Here is a 24,961-nt window from a genome sequence, read left to right as displayed (position 1 = left end):
TATAATACTGCTCCTATATACAAGAATATTACTACTATAATACTGCCTCCTATATACAATAATATAACTACTATAATACTGCCCCTATATACAAGAATATAACTACTATAATACTGCTCCTATATACAAGAATATAACATACTATAATACTGCCTCCTATATACAAGAATATAACTACTATAATACTGCTCCCTATATACAAGAATATAACTACTATAATACTGCCCCCTATATACAAGAATATAACTACTATAATACTGCCCCTATATACAAGAATATAACCACTATAATACTGCCCCCTATATACAGGAATATAACTACTATAATACTGCTCCTATATACAAGAATATAACTACTATAATACTGCCCCTATATACAAGAATATAACTACTATAATACTGCCCCCTATATACAAGAATAGAACTACTATAATACTGCCTCCTATATACAAGAATATAACTACTATAATACTGCCCCCTATATACAAGAATATAGCTACTATAATACTGCTCCTATATACAAGAATATAACTACTATAATACTGCCCCTATATACAAGAATATAACTACTATAATACTGCCCCCTATATACAAGAATAGAACTACTATAATACTGCCTCCTATATACAAGAATATAAATACTATAATACTGCCCCCTATATACAAGAATATAACTACTATAATACTGCCCCTATATACAAGAATATAACTTCTATAATACTGCTCCTATATACACGAATATAACTACTATAATACTGCCCCCTATATACAAGAATAGAACTACTATAATACTGCCTCCTATATACAAGAATATAACTACTATAATACTGCCCCCTATATACAAGAATATAACTACTATAATACTGCCCCTATATACAAGAATATAACTACTATAATACTGCTCCTATATACAAGAATATAACTTCTATAATACTGCTCCCTATATACAAGAATATAACTACTATAATACTGCCCGCTATATACAAGAATATAACTACTATAATACTGCTCCTATATACAAGACTATAACTACTATAATACTGCTCCTATATACAAGAATATAACTACTATAATACTGCCCCCTATATACAAGAATATAGCTACTATAATACTGTTCCTATATACAAGAATATAACTACTATAATACTGCCCCCTATATACAAGAATATAGCTACTATAATACTGCTCCTATATACAAGAATATAACTACTATAATACTGCTCCTATATACAAGAATATAACTACTATAATACTGCCCCTATATACAAGAATATAACTACTATAATACTGCCCCTATATACAAGAATATAGCTACTATAATACTGCTCCTATATACAAGAATATAACTACTATAATACTGCTCCTATATACAAGAATATAACTACTATAATACTGCTCCTATATACAAGAATATAACTACTATAATACTGCTCCTATATACAAGAATATAGCTACTATAATACTGCTCCTATATACAAGAATATAACTACTATAACACTGCTCCTATATACAAGATTATAACTACTATAATACTACCCCTATATACAAGAATATAACTACTATAATACTGCCCCTATATACAAGAATATAACTACTATAATACTGGCCCCTGTATACAGGAATATAACTACTATAACACTGCTCCTATATACAAGATTATAACTACTATAATACTACCCCTATATACAAGAATATAACTACTATAATACTGCTCCTATATACAAGAATATAACTACTATAATACTGCTCCTATATACAAGAATATAACTACTATAATACTGCCCCTATATACAAGAATATAACTACTATAATACTGCTCCTATGTACAAGAATATATCTACTATAATACTGATCCTATATACAAGAATATAACTACTATAATACTGCTCCTATATACAATAATATAACTACTATAATACTGCTCCTATATACAATAATATAACTACTATAATACTGCCCCCATGTATAAGAATATAACTAGATGCAGCATGTAGAATATAGTTTTTCCTCTATACAAATCACTAGTCAGACCACATATAGAATATTGTGTACATCTTTGGGCACCTGTGTATAAGAAGGTCATGGCTGAACTAGAATGGGTGCAAAGAAGGGCGACCAAGGAAATTAGGGGAATCTGTGGACTGCAGTACTAAGAAATGCTATCAAATTTGGGGCTATTCAGTTTAGAAAGTAGACGGCTTTGTGGCGATTTAATAACAATGTACAGATATATAACTGGACAGTAGAGAGATCTTTCTGATGATCTTTTTGCACCTGGGCCTGTAACAAGGAGAAGGGGGCATCCTCTACGTCTATAGGAAGAAATTTTACCACTATCACAGACGAGGATTCTTTACTGTAAGAGCAGTGAGACTATGGACCTCTCTACCACAGGATGATGTGATGGTTGATTCTTTGAACAAATTCAGGAGGGGCCTTGATGCCTTTCTTGAAAAATATAATATTACAGGTTATGAGCATTAGATTCTGGAGATGGGACGTTGATCTGGAGATTAAGGGCACGGCCAGACTTGGCGGAATTGCAGTGGAATTCTCCAGCGGCCGTTTTTTACATTTGTTTCTATAAATTTTTAGGCAAGTTAGTTCAGACGTTGCGGAAAACTCCGCTGCGGACCATAGGCTGCGGTGCCGAATATTCCGTCTGTTGCGGAGAAGAAGCGGAATTTCACTGCGGATTTCAGCCTTTGCAATGCAAAAACGGAAATCTGTGGCAAGTCCGCTGTGTTTTCTGCAACGTCTGAATTACCTGTCAAATATGCAAATGTTTCTGCAGATTCATAGCGTAATTGCCCCGAATCTGCACCGACATTTGCAGCGGAAAAACTCTGCCACGTGTGAACATGCCCTTATTCTGATTTTCAGATTCGGAGTTGGGGAGCAGTTTTTACTAATGATTTAATTGGCATCAACCTCATGGCTGTTTTGCCTTCCTCTGGATCAACATGGTAGGATTATAGGTTGGACTTGACGGACCTTTATATTTTTTCACCCTCATCAACTGTGTGACTATGTAGGGCAGAAATGTCTTTGTTCATGCCCTTATAACAGCAGCCAAAGTGCCCCCATTAATAGTGCCAACCTATTAATATTGTTAGCGAGAGGGCCACATTAATAGTTCTAGCCAGGAATCTCTACTTCTAGTGTTAGGCAGAGATCGGTGATACTGTAAATGTATATAGTGGGGAAAACCCCTTTAATGAGCCATCCGACACAACGCTTTTACAGCAAAGCACCATTACCACTACCCAATGTACTCTACAGTGGCATAATATTAAAAAGATCCGTCAACAGCATTTTGCTGATGGTTTTCACCTAACAATATATTCTCTTCTACACCACAAAGAGTAAAATTAACTGAAAACAAGTGACAAGTAAAGGTGGAGCTTCACTTTAAGCACAAAAAAAATCTAAGCCCATACAACTTTTTTTTAACCCCTCAACTGGATTACCCATGAGGCCTACCTGCTTCAGCCACACGTTAGTTGTCATCATTTGGTTTTTTTCATCCTGCAAACAAATAAAAATAAAAGAGTGACCTATCAGGAAATATATACAAATCAATGCCAGTCGGACCCAACCGGGGCACCCCACAGCCGGCTTAGGTTATCACGTCCGCCACGGGGTTTAATGGGCTCAGGACGGGCTCGTTTTGAAGCAGCTATGCCATAGTAAAGCTAAATCATATGTGTAATTGATGTTCTCTGGATGCAGCACAATCAAAGCTTTATCAGTCATCGGAGGAGAAAAATAGTAGAGCGAAACTTAAATGGTCTCAGCTGGGCACCAGCTCGAATTGAGTCTTCTGCGAAATAGAGGATTTCCACCAAAGATCTCATTACCCTGGTGGGTACGCCTGGTGCCAGCAATAAAGGAGAAATCCTACAGGCAGCAGAAGCCGCAGAGAAACATATTAATATTTATAGACTTAAAATGAAAGAAGAAAAACTTTATTGGGTTTCAATATCTCCGACTGTTGATTTGTGCTCCTTCTCCAGCCGGGCGTGCGCCGTCGTATTAATATCAGGTTATTATTTATTGGTTCATTAATGTATATGGAGGCATTACGGACAGCCGGCGACTAGCTTTGCTGTAGAAGTGACGGTGACCTGGTGACAGGCGGCCTAGTAAGGCAGAACCGGGACATGTAACCCCCATATCTGTCTCTGTATATCTGGTGGGATTGTGTATAACGTCTGTAATTGGCAGCCAGATATAATAGAGGGACCGGAGAACCCACGAGGAGAATATCATCCACTGCTTTCTGCCACCTGTACTGCAGGATGATTGGATTTTATTGTATGTTTTATTAAGTGGGTAATTTTTTGATATTTTTGTTATGTGATTCACGTTATAGGTACAGGATTGATGTATAAAATGTGGCGGCGCCTTATAAAGGGTGAGGCTCTGCAGGGCGAGGGAGGCCCGGAAATAGATTTTATTTAAAGTGTTTTATTTATTGCTTTTCTGTGTTACATTGTGCACAAGACTCAGGAGAATGGGAAATATAGAGAAAAAAAATGAAACCCCATAGGTATTCGTCTAAGAGCCCGACCTTACTATCTCGTAGCTCTGACTTATTATATCAGATCACTGACTCTTAATTCAGAGAGCTAGACCTATATTATCATATCTCCACCTTATTATCTCATTCACTTATTATCTCATAGCTCCACCTTATTATCTCATAGCTCCACCTTATTATCTCATAGCTCCACCTTATTATCTCATAGCTCCACCTTGTTATCTCTTAGCTCCACCTTATTATCTCATAGCTCCACCTTATTATCTCATAGCTCCACCTTATTATCTCATTCTTCTGACTTATTATCTCATAGCTCCACCTTATTATCTCATTCTTCTGACTTATTATCTCATAGCTCTACCTTATTATCTCATTCTTCTGACTTATTTTCTCATAGCTCCACCTTATTATCTCATTCACTTATTATCTCATGTACCGTTTGCCCTATTGCTAATGTGGACCTGGGTTGTGTTCCGTCTTGGGACATCTGACCTGAAACACGTCAATGCTCATTTAAAAATAGAGAAGTGGCCCCACCTCCGAGGTGTAACTTACATCTCCTGGGCCCGGAAACAAAATCTATGAGAGGACCCTTCATCTACCATGGCCTGGTTGCGACTGTTACCTTTTGCACCCAGCTCCTCTTCCCGCAGAGCATCTCACCCAGCTTTACCAGTGTGCATTTTAAGCGTACAGCATGTGACTGGTTAACCGCCATGATTGGCAGAGATTACAGGTTATTTGCATATGTTCTTAGACTCAGATAATAACAATCCTTCATTGGTTTTGTTCCAGTCCACGATCAAGGTCAATGTTAATTCCGGTAATGCTCAGTAGTTCCCACTTTTTCGTATTTTTTCTTAACCACATGTGACAGCGGCGGTATTGGCCAGTAATTGATAGATTACATGTGTATTGAGCTGTGTGGGATGTGCTTTATGTTAATGACAGAAAATTCACAGATTCAGCACTTAATGATTTGCAGCGGAGGCACTAAAAGGCACGGCAGCTCCATTATTGTATGGCCGGGGTTGATTTAATGTATGGATAATGAGATGGTAGCGTACGGTGATGTCAGAATTATAAGCACTGGCCTCTGTTATGAGAAATGTTGGAATAAGTGGAGATAGAAAAGTTCAGGAGATGGCACTAAAAGATGGATCGGTTCGCAATATTTGAGGCTATATAATGACCCTTTACGTTACTAGATTTTTATAGAGGGTAATTGATATAATACCCCCATGACCATCCATGAATGCATTCATAAAAACGGACCAGACTGGTATATCGCTGGGACTAGAGATGAGCGAATCGACTCCACACAAATCAAATTTGTTACAAATTTCCAAAAAGTTAAAAACTTTCACGAATCTGAAACTTTTGGATTTGTCCACCACTAATCACTCAAAATGGTGCCCCCCATTTTACAGATTAGAAGTAGACAAGAAGACAGAGAAGAAGGATCACATGACCATGAACATCGGCCCTGCAGGCTTTTCCATAATGCCTGGCTCCCTCTAGCACAGCCAATCTTGTGCCACTGATGAAAGTCATACAAGTCATAGCTTCTATAAACAGCCCAACCCGGAAATGCTGCTGCTTTGTGGGGATACAGGGAGGAGAGAGAGGACGTCAGACAGAGAGTGAGAGATAGTAAAACACAGAATACAGATAGTGGATTAGTGTCAGTGAGTGTTTCTATAACGGTTCTCACCGGTTTGTTTGTGGATCCTCTGTGTCGTCTGGGAGATGGTGCTTGTAACCCAGGGCAACGCTTGGCACAGCAGGTTTTAGAGGCGGTCGGATGGTTAGGCCAGAAGTCAGGACAGGCAGCAGACGTCGTAACGGGTATGGATAGCAATAGGTCAAGACAGGCGGCAGGCAAGGATAGTACAGGTTCAGGCAGAGGTCACAACGGGAAATCCAGACAAAGGCAGAAGGCAAGGTAACAGGGAAACTGGGTACAGGGAATCTCACGGGGAACTTGATTGAACAAGCAAGGATTCAGAGGGAGGAGGTTCCTTAAATAGGAAGTCTTGGAATTTTGGCACTCGGTGGCCCTTTAAGAAGGGAAGAGTCAGCGCGCCCTCTAGTGGCTGCAGCTGCACATCGTGGATGACGACCACGGAGGGAGGTACGACTTACCCGACGCCAACCAGAGCCAGCAGAGCGTCCGGATCGGGTAATTGGAGCTCGGGACGAGCATGAGGGAATGGAGGGCGCAGGAACCGGAGAAGAGACTGTGGAAGAGGCGGGTAACGGCGCAGCAGCCGTTACAGATTCACAGTTAGGGGAAGAGAATAGAGAGTTTAAAGAGGCTCTGTCACCAGATTTTGCAACCCCTATCTCCTATTGCAGCAGATCGGCGCTGCAATGTAGATAAGAGTAACGTTTTTATTTTTAAAAAAACTAGCATTTTTGGCCAAGTTATGACCATTTTTGTATTTATGCAAATGAGGCTTGCAAAAGTACAACTGGGCGTGTTTAAAAGTAAAAGTACAACTGGGCGTGTTTAAAAGTAAAAGTCCAAGTGGGCGTGTATTATGTGCGTACATCGGGGCGTTTTTACTACTTTTACTAGCTGGGCGTTCTGACGAGAAGTATCATCCACTTCTCTTCAGAACGCCCAGCTTCTGGCAGTGCAGATCTGTGACGTCACTCACAGGTCCTGCATCGTGTCAGACGAGCGAGGACACATCGGCACCAGATGATTCTGCAGCAGCATCGGCGTTTGCAGGTAAATCGATGTAGCTACTTACCTGCAAACGCTGATGCTGCTGCAGAATCATCTGTAGCCTCTGGTGCCGATGTGTCCTCGCTCGTCCGACACGATGCAGGACCTGTGAGTGACGTCACAGCGTGATCTCTCGAGAACACGGCTGTGTCTGCACTGCCAGAAGCTGGGCGTTCTGAAGAGAAGTGGATGATACTTCTCGTCAGAACGCCCAGCTAGTAAAAGAAGTAAAAACGCCCCGATGTACGCACATAATACACGCCCAGTTGGACTTTTACTTTAAACACACCCACTTGGACTTTTGCAAGCCTCATTTGCATAAATACAAAAATGGTCATAACTTGGCCAAAAATGCTCGTTTTTTAAAAATAAAAACGTTACTGTAATCTCCATTGCAGCGCCGATCTGCAGCAATAGCAGATAGGGGCTGCAAAATCTGGTGACAGAGCCTCTTTAACAATAATTTGAAAGAGAGATAGATTTCAGAGGGAGATCGGAGTCAGTCAGTGTCAGTGTGTTAGTTAGGCAGGCAGTCATTGCTGTGAGTGAGTGCTGCTACAGCTATACAATTCTTACATTAATTTATGAACCACCAATCTTTATCACGTCATTCACAAATCTTTTCCAATAATATTACTTCAGAGTGTCATACACGACTTTTCAGGACAATAGGGGCACTTTCGATATGCGATTAATGTATTTGGACCAAATGGAATCGGATGGCCAGTTTGACAAAATTAGACCCAAAATGAATTTTTGGGAAATTCGCTCATCTCTAATGCAACTGGCACTATCATACGTAGTATGGCTGGCACAACTAAATGGGGCCCAGTTAGCTGACCAGGCTTTTATACGTTTCAGATACTTTTATATTAACACTGATGTGAAGGGTGCTATACTGTGAGCGATAAAAAGAAGGGGTACTGTTATTTTGGCACTGATATGGCTGGTGGTATTCAGTGAGTAATGTTTTGGCAGGTATTTTTATATAGACACTGATATGATACTGCTATTTTGTGAGAAATAATATGACTGGCACTCTTATATGGGTGCTGATACGGTGATACGGCTGGTATTATATAGATACTGATATGGCAGTGCTATTTTGTGAGGAATAATATGGCTGGTACTGTTATATGGGCACTGATACGGCGGGTAATGTTACATGAACATTAAAGGGGCTGGTTCTATTATGTAGTCATTGATCTGACCAGTGCTATTCTGTGAGGAGGAATAATAGGACTGATATTGTTATATGGGCACGGATATGACTGGTACTTTTATATGGGCACTGATATTACTGGTAATGTTATATAGGCCTGTAGATAATACTTTTACTACTATATGGGCACCCGAAGCTCCGATTTGGCTGGTAGACTCCGATACAGCTGGTACTATTCTATAGCAATAATATGACTGGAATAAGGTAGTTTGTAATGTGTAACCATGGTGACACATTCTTCTGCATAGGAGCTGTATACACAAAAACGGCAGGACTATTTGCAAAGTTGCTTCATTGAAGCAATATACTAAAAACGTAAACAAACCCTTTAACCCCTTGAAGAACCTTGATGTTAAATTCAATAAAGTTTAATTTAAAAAACAAAGTCTCCTTCCCTCCGAAAAATGAAATAAACCCCTTTTTTATGAAAAAAAATAATAATTTATTTTTCAAAATAGAATAACTATAAAAAAAAAAAAGCAGCAACCATACACAATACAAACAGTATAACGAATCACCGCAATCTGAACCACTTAGATAAAGTTAACATTATTTGATTCCCTGCTTAATAAATTAAATGCACCCCAAATTGGTATCAATGAAAACGACATCTTTTCGCGCAAAAAACACGCCCTCTTCGATGGGAAAAGTTATAGCTATTTGCAAAGAAAACATGAAAAAAGCCGCTACGTCCTGAAACTCCAAAATAGGCCAGAGCTTAAGGGGTTAAGCTTCCGACAATCCAGAAAAACAATGTATCTCCCAATCTGATACATTCCGTTGCTATGGTTACCATTCCATTGAAGATTTACAATGGCCGATATCCTCTTTACATCACAGCTCAGGTCCTGCTGTTTTATAATATCACGCTATGTCTGATCCTATTTACGTATCGGATTTCGGGTTGTGTGACGGGTAATTCTGTAAAAATTAGAATCGCTGTCAAATATTTCAAGGATTTCTTATATTGACGATCATACTTTGGCATGTGGGAATGAGTGACATTGAGTGGAAGCCGGGGGATGGGTCCTGGTAGGTTCTCTTTTTCAAGTTAAAGGGGTAGTCTTAATAACACAATCCCTTTCTTTGGCCGTAACTTCCCCATACAATAACTATTGACCCTTTTGGGTTGCAGAAGTCGGACCTGCGGCGATCAATTGATCACCAGGCTGGATTTATTTATAACAGAAGGTGTTAAGATGAGACAACCCATTTAAAAACTGCTGCAAGATTTAACGCTACTCTCCTAAGACCCCTCCGATGAATCGCACTACCCCAACCCTGATAAATGGACATTAAATGTTAATGTTCTTAGAGGAGCCATTTCAGAGAAGCGTCCGTCCTATCTCGGAGGTCATCATGGGGACGTATGTTGATGTACCTTTCATGCTTCCCTCCAGTGACAATATAAGGGACTATCGCGCTGACGTCTGTAATACGAAATGTCAATTTCTGCAGTAAATATTTCTATCACGGGACTCTACAAATCATACATTGATGGTCTAACTTAAGGATAGGCCATCACTGTAATATCCAGGAAAACCTCAAAAATAGCACACCATATGGTTTGGCATGGTACTGCATACTAAACTTAATGCATTGAATGTTATATAATTATCGCTTGAATAATAATGATATTATTATTATTATTATTATCATTATCATTATTATTATTATCATTATTATTATTAATAATAATAATAATAATAAAAAAAATCACTGCTTTAATTCTCTAATCTATAGTACAAAAATGTCCCAATGAACTATTTGCTCCACTACTAGATTTTCCCCAAAATTTTCATCTCACACTTACCACATCTATGAGTTGGGCGATGGATAAGCCGAACTTGACAATGACAACGTCTGAGGTATTTGGTACCGGCCTGGACCATCGATTGTATCCACTAAACAAGATCTTGAACAGACGTTCTTCGGCATGAGAGCGCGTCCTCTCCATACACAATGCTATAGGGAGACAGAATAAATCTCAGGGTCAGGGTCCATGGTCTACACAGGACAGAATTGACAGTACGACCCTTCCTAAAAAGCGTGTACCTATATCTCACCCATGGTTTAGGGGGCACCTTGCTAAATGTTGAGTTGCCTGCCCTGAGGTCTATTAAGGCTAGTCCTAAGCTGGCCATAGACATAAGTTATATCAGCGAGTCCCATACATTTCCGATAGATCTGCAACTAGTTTCATGTTTATGGGGATAAACCCAATCTTCCTGAAAATCTCTTATCAGTGATTGAAAAGGTTGGGGATTACCTGTCTTATCTCGTGTTTCCTTCTCTTCTTTTATAAAGACAATGGCTGAATAGGTTTGAAGGTGACAACCAAGTTTGTTTTCAGTCAGATATGTGGTCACAGCGGTTGTCAGTTCCCTTCCCCCACTACTCTTGGTAGGTCATATAAAGTACATTACTGTGTAGGGGGCGACAGTGAGCACAGTAAAATTAAGCGAATAAGAAGGCAGATATTGCTGCAGCCAGATGAAGCCCTGGCAGCAGGAGAGATCGGCTATGGGTCAACCCTGTCAAATATGCCACTCCACCTGTACCCCATCAACAACTGGTGGCACCTCAGTGGTCAGAATTAATGACATTGAAATACACCCCTCCTATCATCTCAGGACATGCCCCTTCTGCCCTCTCAGGACATGCCCCCCCTCCCTCTCAGGATATGCCTCTCCTGCCCTCTCAGGACATGCTAATCCTGCCCCCCTCAGGAAATGCCCCTCTTCCTCTCTCAGGACACACCCCTTCTGACCTCTCAGACCACGCCCCTCCTGCCCTCTCAGGACATGCCCCTCCTGCACTTATAGCGCACGCCCCTCCTGCCATCTCAGGCCACGCCCCTCCTGCCCTCTCAGGACATGCCCCTCCTGCACTTATAGCACACACTCCTTTTGCCCTCTCAGGACATGTCTCTTCTGTCCTCTCAGGATATGCCCCTCCAACACTTATAGCAGACGCTCCTCCTGCCCTCTTAGGACTTGCCCCTTCTGCCCTCTCAGGACATGCCCCTCCTGCACTTATAGCGCACATGCCCCTCCTGCCCTCTCATGACACGTCCCTTCTGTCCTCTGAGGACATGCCCCTCCTGCACTTATAGCGCACGCCCCTCCTGCCCTCTCAGGACACGTCACTTCTGTCCTCTCAGGATATGTCCCTCCAGCACTTATAGCACACGCTCCACCTGCCCTCTTAGGACTTGCCCCTTCTGCCCTCTCAGGACTTGCTCCTTCTCCCCTTTAAGGACACACCACTCCTGCCCTATCAGGACACACACCATCCTATCCATTCAGCCAATCCAACCTAGGTGCTCTCTTGATTTGCTGTTATTTGAGTGTGACAGAATATATCCACTGTCTTGGAGGAAGAAGGGGGGGGGGTGGTTGGATTTGTCAACTTAATCTGGATCCACACCACTCATCGTCAATAATAACAAAATAATATATTGTTAATAACATAAAAATAAAAATTGAAATTGCTTGGAGTTGGAGTATGTGACACTTGGGCAGCGAGATCTCTCCTTTAAATAAACTTTCCTTAAACTCCCCCGTTTTGTCAGGAATTTCTAACCTGCTAGGACTGTTCATCGTCCTGAGATGCGTATAAAGGACTTGGCTCCTGCATTGTTCTCTGGATTCAGTGGGAGGACAAGTCGCTGCGGCTGCTCAGTCAGGGTTTCGGTTTTTTCCTTAATTTCTTTCAAGTCCTGTCCTCCAGATATTTGCTATTTTTACCTTACATTGTTTTTACATTTTTATGTCATTAGTAGGAGGCATTAGGTCCAAAAATCTGCATGAAATAATATCGTATTCGTCTACATTATGTATTGCTTGGCCCCTATGGCATGAGTATGAGTGGGCAGCTCATGTGGCCTGTGCCGCCCCATGTTCAATGGGGACTCAGCGCTGATTTACCCCTTTACTCTGAGCTACATCTTGGGCTCTGTGAGCCATTCTCAGGTTGGTGGAAAACGGTTACGTTTACTTCATGTCATGATTCAATATAAAACCATTGAAAAGTTACTTTCGAAATACCAGTTCTAGCCACATGGTGTGCTATGTAGGGAGAACGTGTCTAAGAGCACAAAGCACTTTTATTCAGACATATGTAATACAGTGCTGGACAGCGCCACCTAGAGGTGAAAATATCTAGTGCAATAATTACCATTCATCTCTTGGTGTGTCAGATGATTACCATATAAGCAAATAAGACAAATTCACAGGAAACCATGAGGGGACTGAACAAGAAGGAAAATATTCGATCCCTGGTGTAGTTTTACATTTTTACATTCCTTTTACTGGTAGGTCTTATAAACCTCTTGAGTTCCCCATAAAAATATTTTCCAACCAGCACATGAAATCATTCCTATCGCCCCCTAACCTAGCCCACATTATAGCAGTGCTCTTCTCTTTTCCCCATGGAATCTCTAACCTTCTTTTTAGTCTAGCCTCTGTCTACCATCTTGATTGTAGAAACCACTGTCTGAAGGCTGTAGCTGCATGTCCCATGTTGTCTTGTTCAGGTATCACATAGGGAAATGTGGCCAGACCACATCAACCAGAAGCTGTGGTTACATAGATCTCTACAAATTATGAGAAGAAGCCAGAGAGACACAGATTCCCGTCTAAGGCCCAGGAAAGGCTTAAGACTGTGCCCTGCGCAGCAGCATACAGCATGCCACAGGCTGTATGCAAAGTCCAGCCCACTCTACTTCTTCAGGGTTTTCTCACATGCAAAGTGTAGGTCACCTCCAACTGTATACTGAGCCGCAACATAACACAACACATATTCTTACACTGTCCTCTAAAGTACCAATTTTGACTTTAGAATTTTAATTGTAAATGATTGGACTCCATAGGGTTGTTACCTGGCTTATGAGCAAAATCCGTAATTAGAAAAGAGCTATGTACATGTCAACATTTTGCCTACTATGATTTGGTACCCACTTGTAATGACGGGGTAGGGAGAAAGACAGGTGAGCCCTAATCTACCCGCCACTCAGTCCCTGCCTACTTGCAACGGCCCATCCTAGGCGACGGCGTACAACTGGGCGACGGTCCCTACGCTCAATAAGTGCACGACAGACAAACAGACAAGGGTATACAGAAGCTAAGGGAAATGGGGCAGTTGCCCACGGCAACACCGTGAGCAACAAGAGTAGTGAACGAGCCGAGTCAAACCAGGAGTGTACGAGGTACCAAACGCAGAGCAGGAGCGTAGTCAGTAAAGCCAGGGTCAAAAATGAAGCAAGGTCAATAATCATAGCAGCAGCAGCAGAGCCAGGAAACAGAAAAGAATCACAGGCAAAGGAGGAGCAGGAAATGCAGGTATAAATAGACAGAGGGCGGGAGCTAGCTCCGTCTGGCCAGGCTGTGATAGGTTCTCCCACTCCTCAGCCTCCCAGCCTGACTGGTAGAAGATCGTGTCACTCTCTCAGACTTAGGAGCAGGTGCAGACTGATTACCCACGGGCGTCGACACAGAAGCTGTGTCTGGCAGATCCTTTACACACTTGCCTACTCCTCTTCCAAATTAGGGGAAATCTCCTTGACTCCCAGCAGAGCATGCAAGTCTCCCACGAAAGTTTCTGACAGCCGCCACTAGGGGGAGCTTGCTGCATTTGTATTTTTATCTTTCCTATTGACTTCAATTAGAGCTGTAAGATTCTGTATGCAGTGAGTGCCCTCTAGTGCTGGCTGCAGGTAGACAGAATTGTGTTATTTATCAACTCTATGTCTGTGCAGGGGATTTGGAGCTCTGTATCTGAAAAATGTAGTCAATTACCAATATTACTAACTACTAACACATGAGTTGGTGGTTGGTGGTCCATGAAGACACGACTGGACAGATGTCTCAGCCTTAGCCGAGTCTTCCTGTCCTGGGAAAGTAATGTGATGAACAGCTTAAATTTGCCATACAAAATGGGACAGTTTTTCATCTACATGGCAGGATCCATAGAGAGGGAGTGATAAATGGACTGTAATAGTCATCCACAGGGGAGTCTATTTATCATGTCATGGAGCGCGTAACAATAGAAAATGAGAATTCGCAGCCCGTATATATTGTCATCTCTTATAGGGCACACTCGTTCCTACAAATAGCATAAAGATGACCAATTATTAGGGTGTGGGGCCTCGGCAGGCCGTTCTCTCCTCTTTATAAGCCCCTGTAGTTACAGAAAGCGCCTGACACCAAGTGGCCAATTATACAAGAAGCTCCGGAGTTTATATCTTCTGCTTGAAGTAGATTGAGGAGCCGGATTTTCGTTGGTATAATGGAGCACTTGCTGTGTGACTCCCCTACCGGCAGTTTATGCGCCCCAAAAACAGAATTGCAACTGATATAGTCAGCAGTACAGTGAGATTGAAAACACAAGGCATCACTGGAATTGGCATCACTGGAATTGGCATCACTGGAATTTGCATCACTGGAATTGGCATCGCTCACATCAAATTTTCGGCCTCATTGATCAAACATTTGTATAGTATACACCCACAACCTACAGCATAAATAGAGATTTAAGACCAGACCCCCCAAATAAATACAAACCCATGACCAAAAGCCCTAAATAAATAGAGACCCTCCAGAGCCCCTGAAATAATACAGACCAGACTCCCCCTAAATAAAGAGTTCAGACCAGACTCCTCGTATATACAGATCCCTGACCAGTCTCTCCCCACATAAAGATCCCAGATGTGACTCTCCTTAAATTAAGACCCCAGATGAGACTGCCCCAAATACAGATATCTGTCCCTTTAAATAAAGACCCCGAACCAGTCTCCCCCTATGTAAACACCACAGACTCCCCCTAAATAAAGACCCCAGACACCCCTTAGGTAAAGACCAAAATAATTTTTTACCCACCCATGTCCGACATACAAGTGTCCAGGAATCTGATATACTGTATGGGGAGGTATTTGGTAGAGGGGGCTGCACCCTGGCTCAGCGGTTAGCACTGTTACCTGGAGTCCTGGGTTTGAATTAAATTTTGATTTCAAATTAAATTTGATTGAACTTTCTAATATAGAGCTCCAAATTCCCAGCATGGACAAAAATTAAATTATAATATGTGGTTTGTCTGCAGCCACCAATAGAAAAAACTTATTGCATATTACTTATACTCAATAATAAAATAGTATGCAGTTAGCTCCCCCTAGTGGTGTCTGTAATCAGTAAAAAAAAAAAAAAGCTTTGAATGGTATAAAGATATATTGAAAATTAATTAAATATAATGTTGGACTATTAAATTTTTTTTTTTATTGTATTCATGACAAATGTTCTGTAAATTGTCATGACTGGGATCCCATGGAGGAAAAGTATTGAAAAGTTTAGAGGTCAATGATAAATAAGGCAGATAAAGCTTCTCTTCCTTCCATCCCTGCGACCCCCACCGTCACATTTTAATGACGATGAATTCCCATTAGTAACAATCACTTGCTAAATAAAAACACGTCTGAACGTCAGAAGCGATAATCAGCAGAAATGCGCCTGTCGTCTGCTGCCCGGCCCCAGATGTGGATCATTTGAGTGTTAAAGTTTAATAAACAGCTAGACTCAGTCTATGTGCCACCAATCCGGCAGCTGTCACAAGGAAAGCACAGGGGATTGGCTGCTCGATGAAATATATTCACGCTTAATTGAAATGTTCATTGTATCCACATGGTGCTTTCACAGAACAGACATGTATACTGAGCTGCATTAACCTGCACAGCATCATCTCCCGGACTGTGGAGTCATAAGACCACAAGGGCGATTGAGGCATAAAAAACCATCACTTTGGAAAGTGTAAGAGCATAATAATAAAGATGGGAGGTGAAATAAAGTTATAATGTGCACCTTTAAGAAAAAACTCCAATCATTATTATTATTATTATTATTAATAACCCTGAATGAGGCAGCGATCATCAGGTGACATTTAATTACAGAGGTTTTACTACTTTTTTTTTTACTATGAACATCCCTCCAGTCATGTCCACGAAGTAACGCATCAGCGAGTTCTGACAAGAAAAGGAAAACAGCTCCTGATTTTCAGCCGTTTTTTAAGCTACTCCCTTTTTTTAAGGCCGTTTTTGGAGCTGTTTTTCTATTGAGTCAATGAAAAACGGCTCCAAAAAACGGCTCAAGTAGTGAAATGCACTTTTTTTTAATGGGCCATTTTTTGGGGGGTGTTTACTGACACTATGTACATTATAAATACTATAATACTGCCCCTATATACAAGAATATAACTACTATAATACTGCCCCTATACACAAGAATATAACTACTATAATACTACCCCTATATACAAGAATATAACTACTATAATACTGCCCCTATATACAAGAATATAACTACTATAATACTGCTCCTATATACAAGAATATAACTACTATAATACTGCTCCTATATACAAGAATATAACTACAATAATACTGCCCCTATATACAAGAATATAACTACTATAATACTGCCCCTATATAAGAATATAACTACTATAATACTGCCCCTATATACAAGAATATAACTACTATAATACTGCTCTCCTATATACAAGAATATAACTACTATAATACTGCCCCTATATAAGAATATAACTACTATAATACTGCCCCTATATACAAGAATATAACTACTATAATACTGCTCTCCTATATACAAGAATATAACTACTATAATACTGCTCCCTATATACAAGAATATAAATACTATAATACTGCCCCTATATACAAGAATATAACTACTATAATACTGCCCCTATACACAAGAATATAACTACTATAATAATGCCCCTATATAAGAATATAACTACTATAATACTGCCCCTATATACAAGAATATAACTACTATAATACTGCTCTCCTATATACAAGAATATAACTACTATAATACTGCCCGCTATATACAAGAATATAACTACTGTAATACTGCCCCTATATATAAGAATATAACTACTATAATACTGCCCCTATATACAAGAATATAACTACTATAATACTGCTCCTATATACAAGAATATTACTACTATAATACTGCTCCTATATACAAGAATATAACTACTATAATACTGCCCCCTATATACAAGAATATAACTACTATAATACTGTCTCCTATATACAAGAATATAACTACTATAATACTGTTCCTATATACAAGAATATAACTACTATAATACTGCCCCTATACACAAGAATATAACTACTATAATACTGCCCCTATATACAAGAATATAACTACTATAATACTGCTCCTATATATAAGTATATAACTACTATAATACTGCCCCCAATATATACAAGAATATAACTACTATACTACTGCCTCCTATATACAAGAATATAACTACTATAATACTGTTCCTATATACAAGAATATAATTACTGTAATACTGCCCATATATACAAGAATATAACTACTATAATACTGCTCCTATATACAAGAATATAATTACTATAATACTGCCTCCTATATACAAGAATATAATTACTATAATACTGCCTCCTATATACAAGAATATAACTACTATAATACTGCTCCCTATATACAAGAATATAACTACTATAATACTGCTCCCTATATACAAGAATATAACTACTATAATACTGCTCCTATATACAAGAATATAACTACTATAATACTGCCCCTATATACAAGAATATAACTACTATAATACTGCCCCTATATACAAGAATATAACTACTATAATACTGCCTCCTATATACAAGAATATTACTACTATAATACTGCTCCTATATACAAGACTATAACTACTATATTACTGCCCCCTATATACAAGAATATAACTACTATAATACTGCTCCTATATACAAGAATATAACTACTATAATACTGCCCCCTATATACAGGAATATATCTACTATAATACTGCTCCTATATACAAGAATATAACTACTATAATACTGCTCCTATATACAAGAATATAACTACTATAATACTGCCCCCTATATACAGGAATATATCTACTATAATACTGCTCCTATATACAAGAATATAACTACTATAATACTGCCCCTATATACAAGAATATAACTACTATAATACTACCCCTATATACAAGAATATTACTACTATAATACTGCTCCTATATACAAGAATATAACTACTATAATACTGCCCCTATATAGAAGAATATAACTACTATAATACTGCTCCTATATACATGAACAAAAAGGTATGTACACGCGATAACGACAATTACGGCTGAAATTAGGGAGCTGTTTTCAAGAGAAAACAGCTCCTGCATTTCAGACGTAATTGCTCATACTCGCGTTTTGCGAGGCGTCAATTACGGCCGTAATTTGGAGCTGTTCTTCATTGAAGTCAATGAAAAACGGCTCAAATTACGCCCCCAGAAGTGTACTGCACTTCTTTGACGAAGCTGTTATTTTACGCACCGTCTTTTGAGAGTGACGCGTAAAATTACAGGTCATCGGCACAGTACGTCGGCAAACCAATTGAAATGAATGGGAAGATGTTTGCCGACGTATTTGAGCCGTGTTTTCAGGCGTAATTCGAGGTGTAAAACGGCTCGTTTATGCCTGAAAATAGGTCGTGTGAACCCAGCCTAACTACTATAATACTGCTCCTATATACAAGAATATAACTACTATAATACTGCCCCTATATACAACAATATAACTACTATAATACTGTTCCTATATACAAGAATATAACTACTATAATACTGCCCCCTATATACAAGAATATAACTGCTATAATACTGCCCCCCTATATGCAAGAATGTAACTACTATTATACTGCCCCCTATATACAAGAATATAACTACTATAATACTGCCCCCTATATGCAAGAATGTAACTACTATAATACTGCCCCCTATATACAAAAATATAACTGCTATAATGCTGCCCCTATATACAAGAATATAACTACTATAATACTGCCCCTATATACAAGAATATAACTACTATAATACTGCCCCTATATACAAGAATATAACTACTATAATACTGCTCCTATAGACAATAATATAACTACTATAATACTGCCCCCTATATACAAGAATATAACTGGTATAATACTGCCCCCCTATATGCAAGAATGTAACTACTATTATACTGCCCCCTGTATACAAGAATATAACTACTATAATACTGCCCCCCTATATGCAAGAATGTAACTACTATAATACTGCTCCTATATACAAGAATATAACTACTATAATGGTGCCCCCTATATACAAGAGTATAACTACTATAATACTGCCCCCCTATATGCAAGAATGTAACTACTATAATACTGCTCCTATATACAAGAATATAACTACTATAATTATCTTTTTTATTTGAAAACTTGCAACAAATTATTACAATACCTTTGCAATACACTCATAACAGATAAAGAAAATAAACGTATATGATATAAACTGAGTTCAGGCTAGAAGTCTCCATTCAGCAACTGAGAGTTTCACTGTCCCACTAGATGTGGTGACTGCAGGGACACAGCAGGGACATTACTCTGTAGATAAGTCTCTTATATAAAGAAGACATTGGTTTTGTCATCAGACAGACTCTGGGATATCGCCTGCCGCCTGCTCCTATTCTTCACACTGTTCACATTGATGGAGGTGATTTTCAGCCTCATCCTGGTTACATGTCTTTCCTACTTTTTTTCCTTCTTCCACTGCTATGTCCTGTAACACCCCATCTTTTGGTGGACATTGGGGGGTCAGCATCTTCATCCTGAGTTTCGTCGCCTGGGATGTGTGAGGAGACTTGCTCCATCTCTGCTTCTTCTTCCTGGTCATCTTCTCCCAGCGCACAGTAACGTCCCCCAGTTATCGCCAGCACTGGAGACTCCGGTGATTTCTTAGCAGCAGTGATTTTTTTCCTAGAAGAATCATCTGTTTTACTTCTCCTTTTAACCGTCTGAAATCCCTCCTCATCCATACTGGTCGCTGCGGCTGGATCAGCTGGTTTTTTACTGGTCGCTGCGGCTGGATCAGCTGGTTTTTTACTGGTCGCTGCGGCTGGATCAGCTGGTTTTTTACTGGTCGCTGCGGCTAGATCTGCTGTTTTTTTACTGGCCGCTGCGGCTGGATCAGCTGGTTCTTTACTGGTCGCTGCGACTGGCTCAGCTGGTTCCTTACTGGTCGCTGCGGCTAGATCAGCTGGTTCCTTACTGGTCGCTGTGGCTGGCTCAGCTGGCTCCTTACTGGTGTTGGGCAGATGTTTAGATGTTTTGGTGACAGAGTGACTGGATATTTTGCTTTTAGCATGACCCCTATTTTCAGTGGCTGGTGACACTTGTGCAGCATCCACAGATGGGACATTTGTCTCTGGAGCAGGCTCTCTGGTACTTCGGCTCACATCCTCGCTGGGGCTTCCAGGTTCTGGGGTTGTATCTACACATATGGAGACATCCTCCTGCTCTTCCTCCATGGCTCCTTTAAAGGTCTCCTCCTTATTATGTTCTGCATGCGGACACTCCCGGAATGTATGTCCAGTTCCTAAGCACAGGTTACAGATGACAGGTCCTGTACAATCATCCTTCACATGTCCAAACTGACCACATAGTGAGCACTTAATACGGGAACAGTTGAATGCCAGGTGTCTGCCCCCACATCTATGGCACAGTCGCGGTTGACCAGGGTAGTAACATACGCCTCTCTCCGAGCCCAGGTAGAAGGAGTGCGGCAGATGTCTGGTCACTCCATTCTCCTGAACCAGCTGGATCTTGACAGAATATCCTCCATTCCAGATCTCCTCCTCATCATAGATCTTTGTTGGCAGTCTCTTCACCTCACAATATCTGCTCAACCAGTGCTGCAAATCTGCCAGAGCCACCACCTCAGACTGGAACAGGACGGTGGCGGTGACTACCTGGGGTTTAGTCAGCTGGATGACATGTAGATGCTCCCACATCGCGTGCTCCTTTGTATCATTATTAATACTCCAGAATAAATCTAGACTATATTGCAGCTTGAAACTGATGTCATAATTCCTGCTGGAGAGAACGTGGATCAGAGCGAACACCTCAGAAGCTTTAAACTTCATAAACTCCTTCAACAAAACTTTCCCAATGTAGAGTCTGGAGGGGAGGTTTTCCTCTGGTCCTGAGTACCTGATTCTGACCGCGTTCCTCCTCTGAGGTGTGGGGTTAGTCGGTCTTGTGACGCTGGAGAACAGTCTCCTGTACTGAGGTCCGTCAGCAGGTGGGTCAGGACTGGACCTCTCCTCAGCTGATTGTACTGCAGATCCTCCTGTGTCTGCTCCTGATCGCTGTGTAACCTGTACTCCATTCACTGACACTGCGGACGACTGAACCTCCAGAACAGGGTCTGCAATGTCCGCCAAAGCCTGTGCCGCTGGTTCATCAGATATCAGACTGTCAATCACCGCGCTGAGCGAGGTCTCACTTATAATGTCAGTATATGAGGCACTTTCTTGCTCACTCCCAGGAGTGCCACTCGCATTCACTTCATCTGTACTGCACATAGAGTCTACTGCAGTTAACCCCTCGTCAGCTGGCACACATTTCTCTGCAGCTTTAGCAGCATTTGTGTTGGCTGATTGCACAGACCCCACACATGATGAGAGATGTGATCCTCCAGCCACTGCACACTCACATCTTCCAGGGTTTCCCTGCTCCACAATATTATACACAGTCTTATAGTCAGTGTCTTTTTTTGCAATGATATTTTTTCTCTTCACAGTTTGGGCTCTGGTCTCCCTTTTGTTCTCAATTGCCCGGTTCTTTATTTTGGGTACTGTGCATGATTCTTTCTGCAATCTCTCCTTCAATATCACCAGCTCACGTGTGCAAACATCCAGACACTCACATTTCATCAGCTTTGCCTTTGGATCAGTCGCTTGGTTAATTTCAGTTCTCAATTTGCGAACTTGCATTTCCATTTTAAAGATATTTTTCTTTGTCATTTTTGTGCACATTTCCCCAACATCATGAGATTTAGTTGACTCACCAGACACCATTTCCAGATCATCACCTCCACCATCTCCATGCTGAAGGCCAAACTCCAGACTCTGGGCTTTCCCAGGATCATCAGCCCAGGACCCCTCCCCTCCACCTGGGTCAGAAGCCATGCATAGTCCTAACAGGGAGCTCACAAGCACACGCCTATCCTCTCCTATGGACAAGAATATAACTACTATAATACTGCCCCCTATACACAAGAATATAACTACTATAATACTGCCCCAATATACAAGAATATAACTATTATAATACTGCTCCTATATACAAGAATATAACTACTATAATACTGCCTCCTATATACAAGAATATAACTACTATAATACTGCCCCCTATACACAAGAATATAACTACTATAATACTGCCCCCTATATACAAGAATATAACTACTATAATACTGCTCCTACATACAAGAATATAACTACTATAATACTGCCCCCTATATACAAGAATATAACTGCTATAATACTGCCCCCCTATATGCAAGAATGTAACTACCATTATACTGCCCCCTATATACAAGAATATAACTACTATAATACTGCCCCCTATATACAAGAATAGAACTACTATAATACTGCTCCTATATACAAGAATATAACTATTCTAATACTGCTCCTATATACAAGAATATAACTACTATAATACTGCCCCCTATATACAAGAATATAACTACTATAATACTGCTCCTATATACAAGAATATAACTACTATAATACTGCCCCTATATACAAGAATATAATTACTATAATACTGCCTCCTATATGCAAGAATATAACTACTATAATACTGCTCCTATATACAAGAATATAACTACTAAAATACTGCTCCATATATACAAGAATATAACTACTATAATACTGCCCCTATATACAGGAATATAACTACTATAATACTGCTCCATATATACAAGAATATAACTACTATAATACTGCCCCTATATACAAGAATATTACTATAATACTGCCCGTATATACAAGACTATAACTACTATAATACTGCCCCCTATATACAAGAATATAACTACTATAATATTAGTGGGGCTGTGTTTGGCTCTATCTACAAGGAGAGGCTGTATGTGGCGCTATCTACAAGAGGGGGCTGTGTGTGGTGTTATCTACAAGGTGGGCTGTGTGAGGTGCTATCTACAGGGGGCTGTATGTAGCGCTATCTACATGGGGCTGTATGTGGCATTGTCTACAGGGGGGAAAAAAAACACAGAAAAAGGCCATACTTACAAATGGACACATTTGGTATTTTTGTATATGTCCCCTTGTTTTTATCGGTTCTGTTTGTGCATCAGGAACGTTCTGTTCCAGTTTAGGAGTTAGGGACTCGCAAGTCTGGGGATCCTTGTCGTGGATTGCGAGCTTGCGTCCTTTTGGCCAAAATGATCACTAATACCCCAGGTATTTTTCATTATTACTTATATTTGCTTCTCTTGGACACAGCCGGGTCTTTGATGCTGGGAGAGCATGGTGTGTTGTTGTTTGGCATAGCAAGCAGGGTAGCCCGCTCTATGAATTATCAAGGCGTCACAAATAGGCTTCTACCTGGCTATACACGTTGTGCCTCATGACGTACACACTATCCCTCCATGTTTCACTCACTTGCACCCCATTATCCATTTATTTCTATTGAGGCACTTCACTCATTACTGCCCCCTATATTTCACTTATAGTATTACACTTGCACACACACTATTCATGTATTATTTCTTACTACACATCCCATGCACCACACACCACTCCCCTCAAGACTAGTGGGAGTGGCTATTATTATTTAAGCACCTGCTCACTCCTTCATCAGCGTTTCTGACCTGGCTGTGTCCATTTGTAAGTATGGCCTTTTTCGGTGTTTTTGTATATGTCCCCTTGTTTTTATCGGTTCTGTTTGTGCATCAGGAACGTTCTGTTCCAGTTTAGGAGTTAGGGACTCGCAAGTCTGGGGATCCTTGTCGTGGATTGCGAGCTTGCGTCCTTTTGGCCAAAATGATTACTAATACCCCAGGTATTTTTCATTATTATGTATATTCGCTTCTCTTGGACACAGCCGGGTCTTTGATGCTGGGAGAGCATGGTGTGTTGTTGTTTGGCATAGCAAGCAGGGTAGCCCGCTCTATGAATTATCAAGGCGTCACAAATAGGCTTCTACCTGGCTATACACGTTGTGCCTCATGACGTACACACTATCCCTCCATGTTTCACTCACTTGCACCCCATTATCCATTTATTTCTATTGAGGTACTTCACTCATTACTGCCCCCTATATTTCACTTATAGTATTACACTTGCACACACACTATTCATGTATTATTTCTTACTACACATCCCATGCACCACACACCACTCCCCTCAAGACTAGTGGGAGTGGCTATTATTATTTAAGCACCTGCTCACTCCTTCATCAGCGTTTCTGACCTGGCTGTGTCCATTTGTAAGTATGCCCTTTTTCTGTGTTTTTGTATATGTCCCCTTGTTTTGATCGGTTCTGACT

The 24,961-nt window shown here is 40.4% G+C and overlaps 1 protein-coding gene across 3 annotated transcripts in view; it reads right to left on the bottom strand.

The window, feature by feature from the left end:
• CHRNA2 (cholinergic receptor nicotinic alpha 2 subunit) overlaps positions 1 to 24,961 on the bottom strand; it is a 107,992-nt gene that overhangs the window by 39,597 nt on the left and 43,434 nt on the right. For all 3 annotated transcript variants that reach the window (XM_075860828.1, XM_075860826.1, XM_075860827.1), the window contains exons 3-4: positions 10,312 to 10,463; positions 3,483 to 3,527 (exon numbers count right to left, since the gene is read on the bottom strand). In XM_075860828.1, coding sequence (XP_075716943.1) covers positions 3,483 to 3,527; positions 10,312 to 10,463 — 197 coding nt within the window. The remainder of the gene's footprint in view (positions 1 to 3,482; positions 3,528 to 10,311; positions 10,464 to 24,961) is intronic.

Source organism: Rhinoderma darwinii, chromosome 4 (assembly GCF_050947455.1).
Source record: "Rhinoderma darwinii isolate aRhiDar2 chromosome 4, aRhiDar2.hap1, whole genome shotgun sequence".
In the NCBI taxonomy this organism is placed as follows: Eukaryota; Metazoa; Chordata; class Amphibia; order Anura; family Rhinodermatidae; genus Rhinoderma; species Rhinoderma darwinii.
The sequence above is the reverse complement of the archived record's forward strand: the minus strand, read 5'-3'. Positions and strand labels throughout refer to the sequence as shown.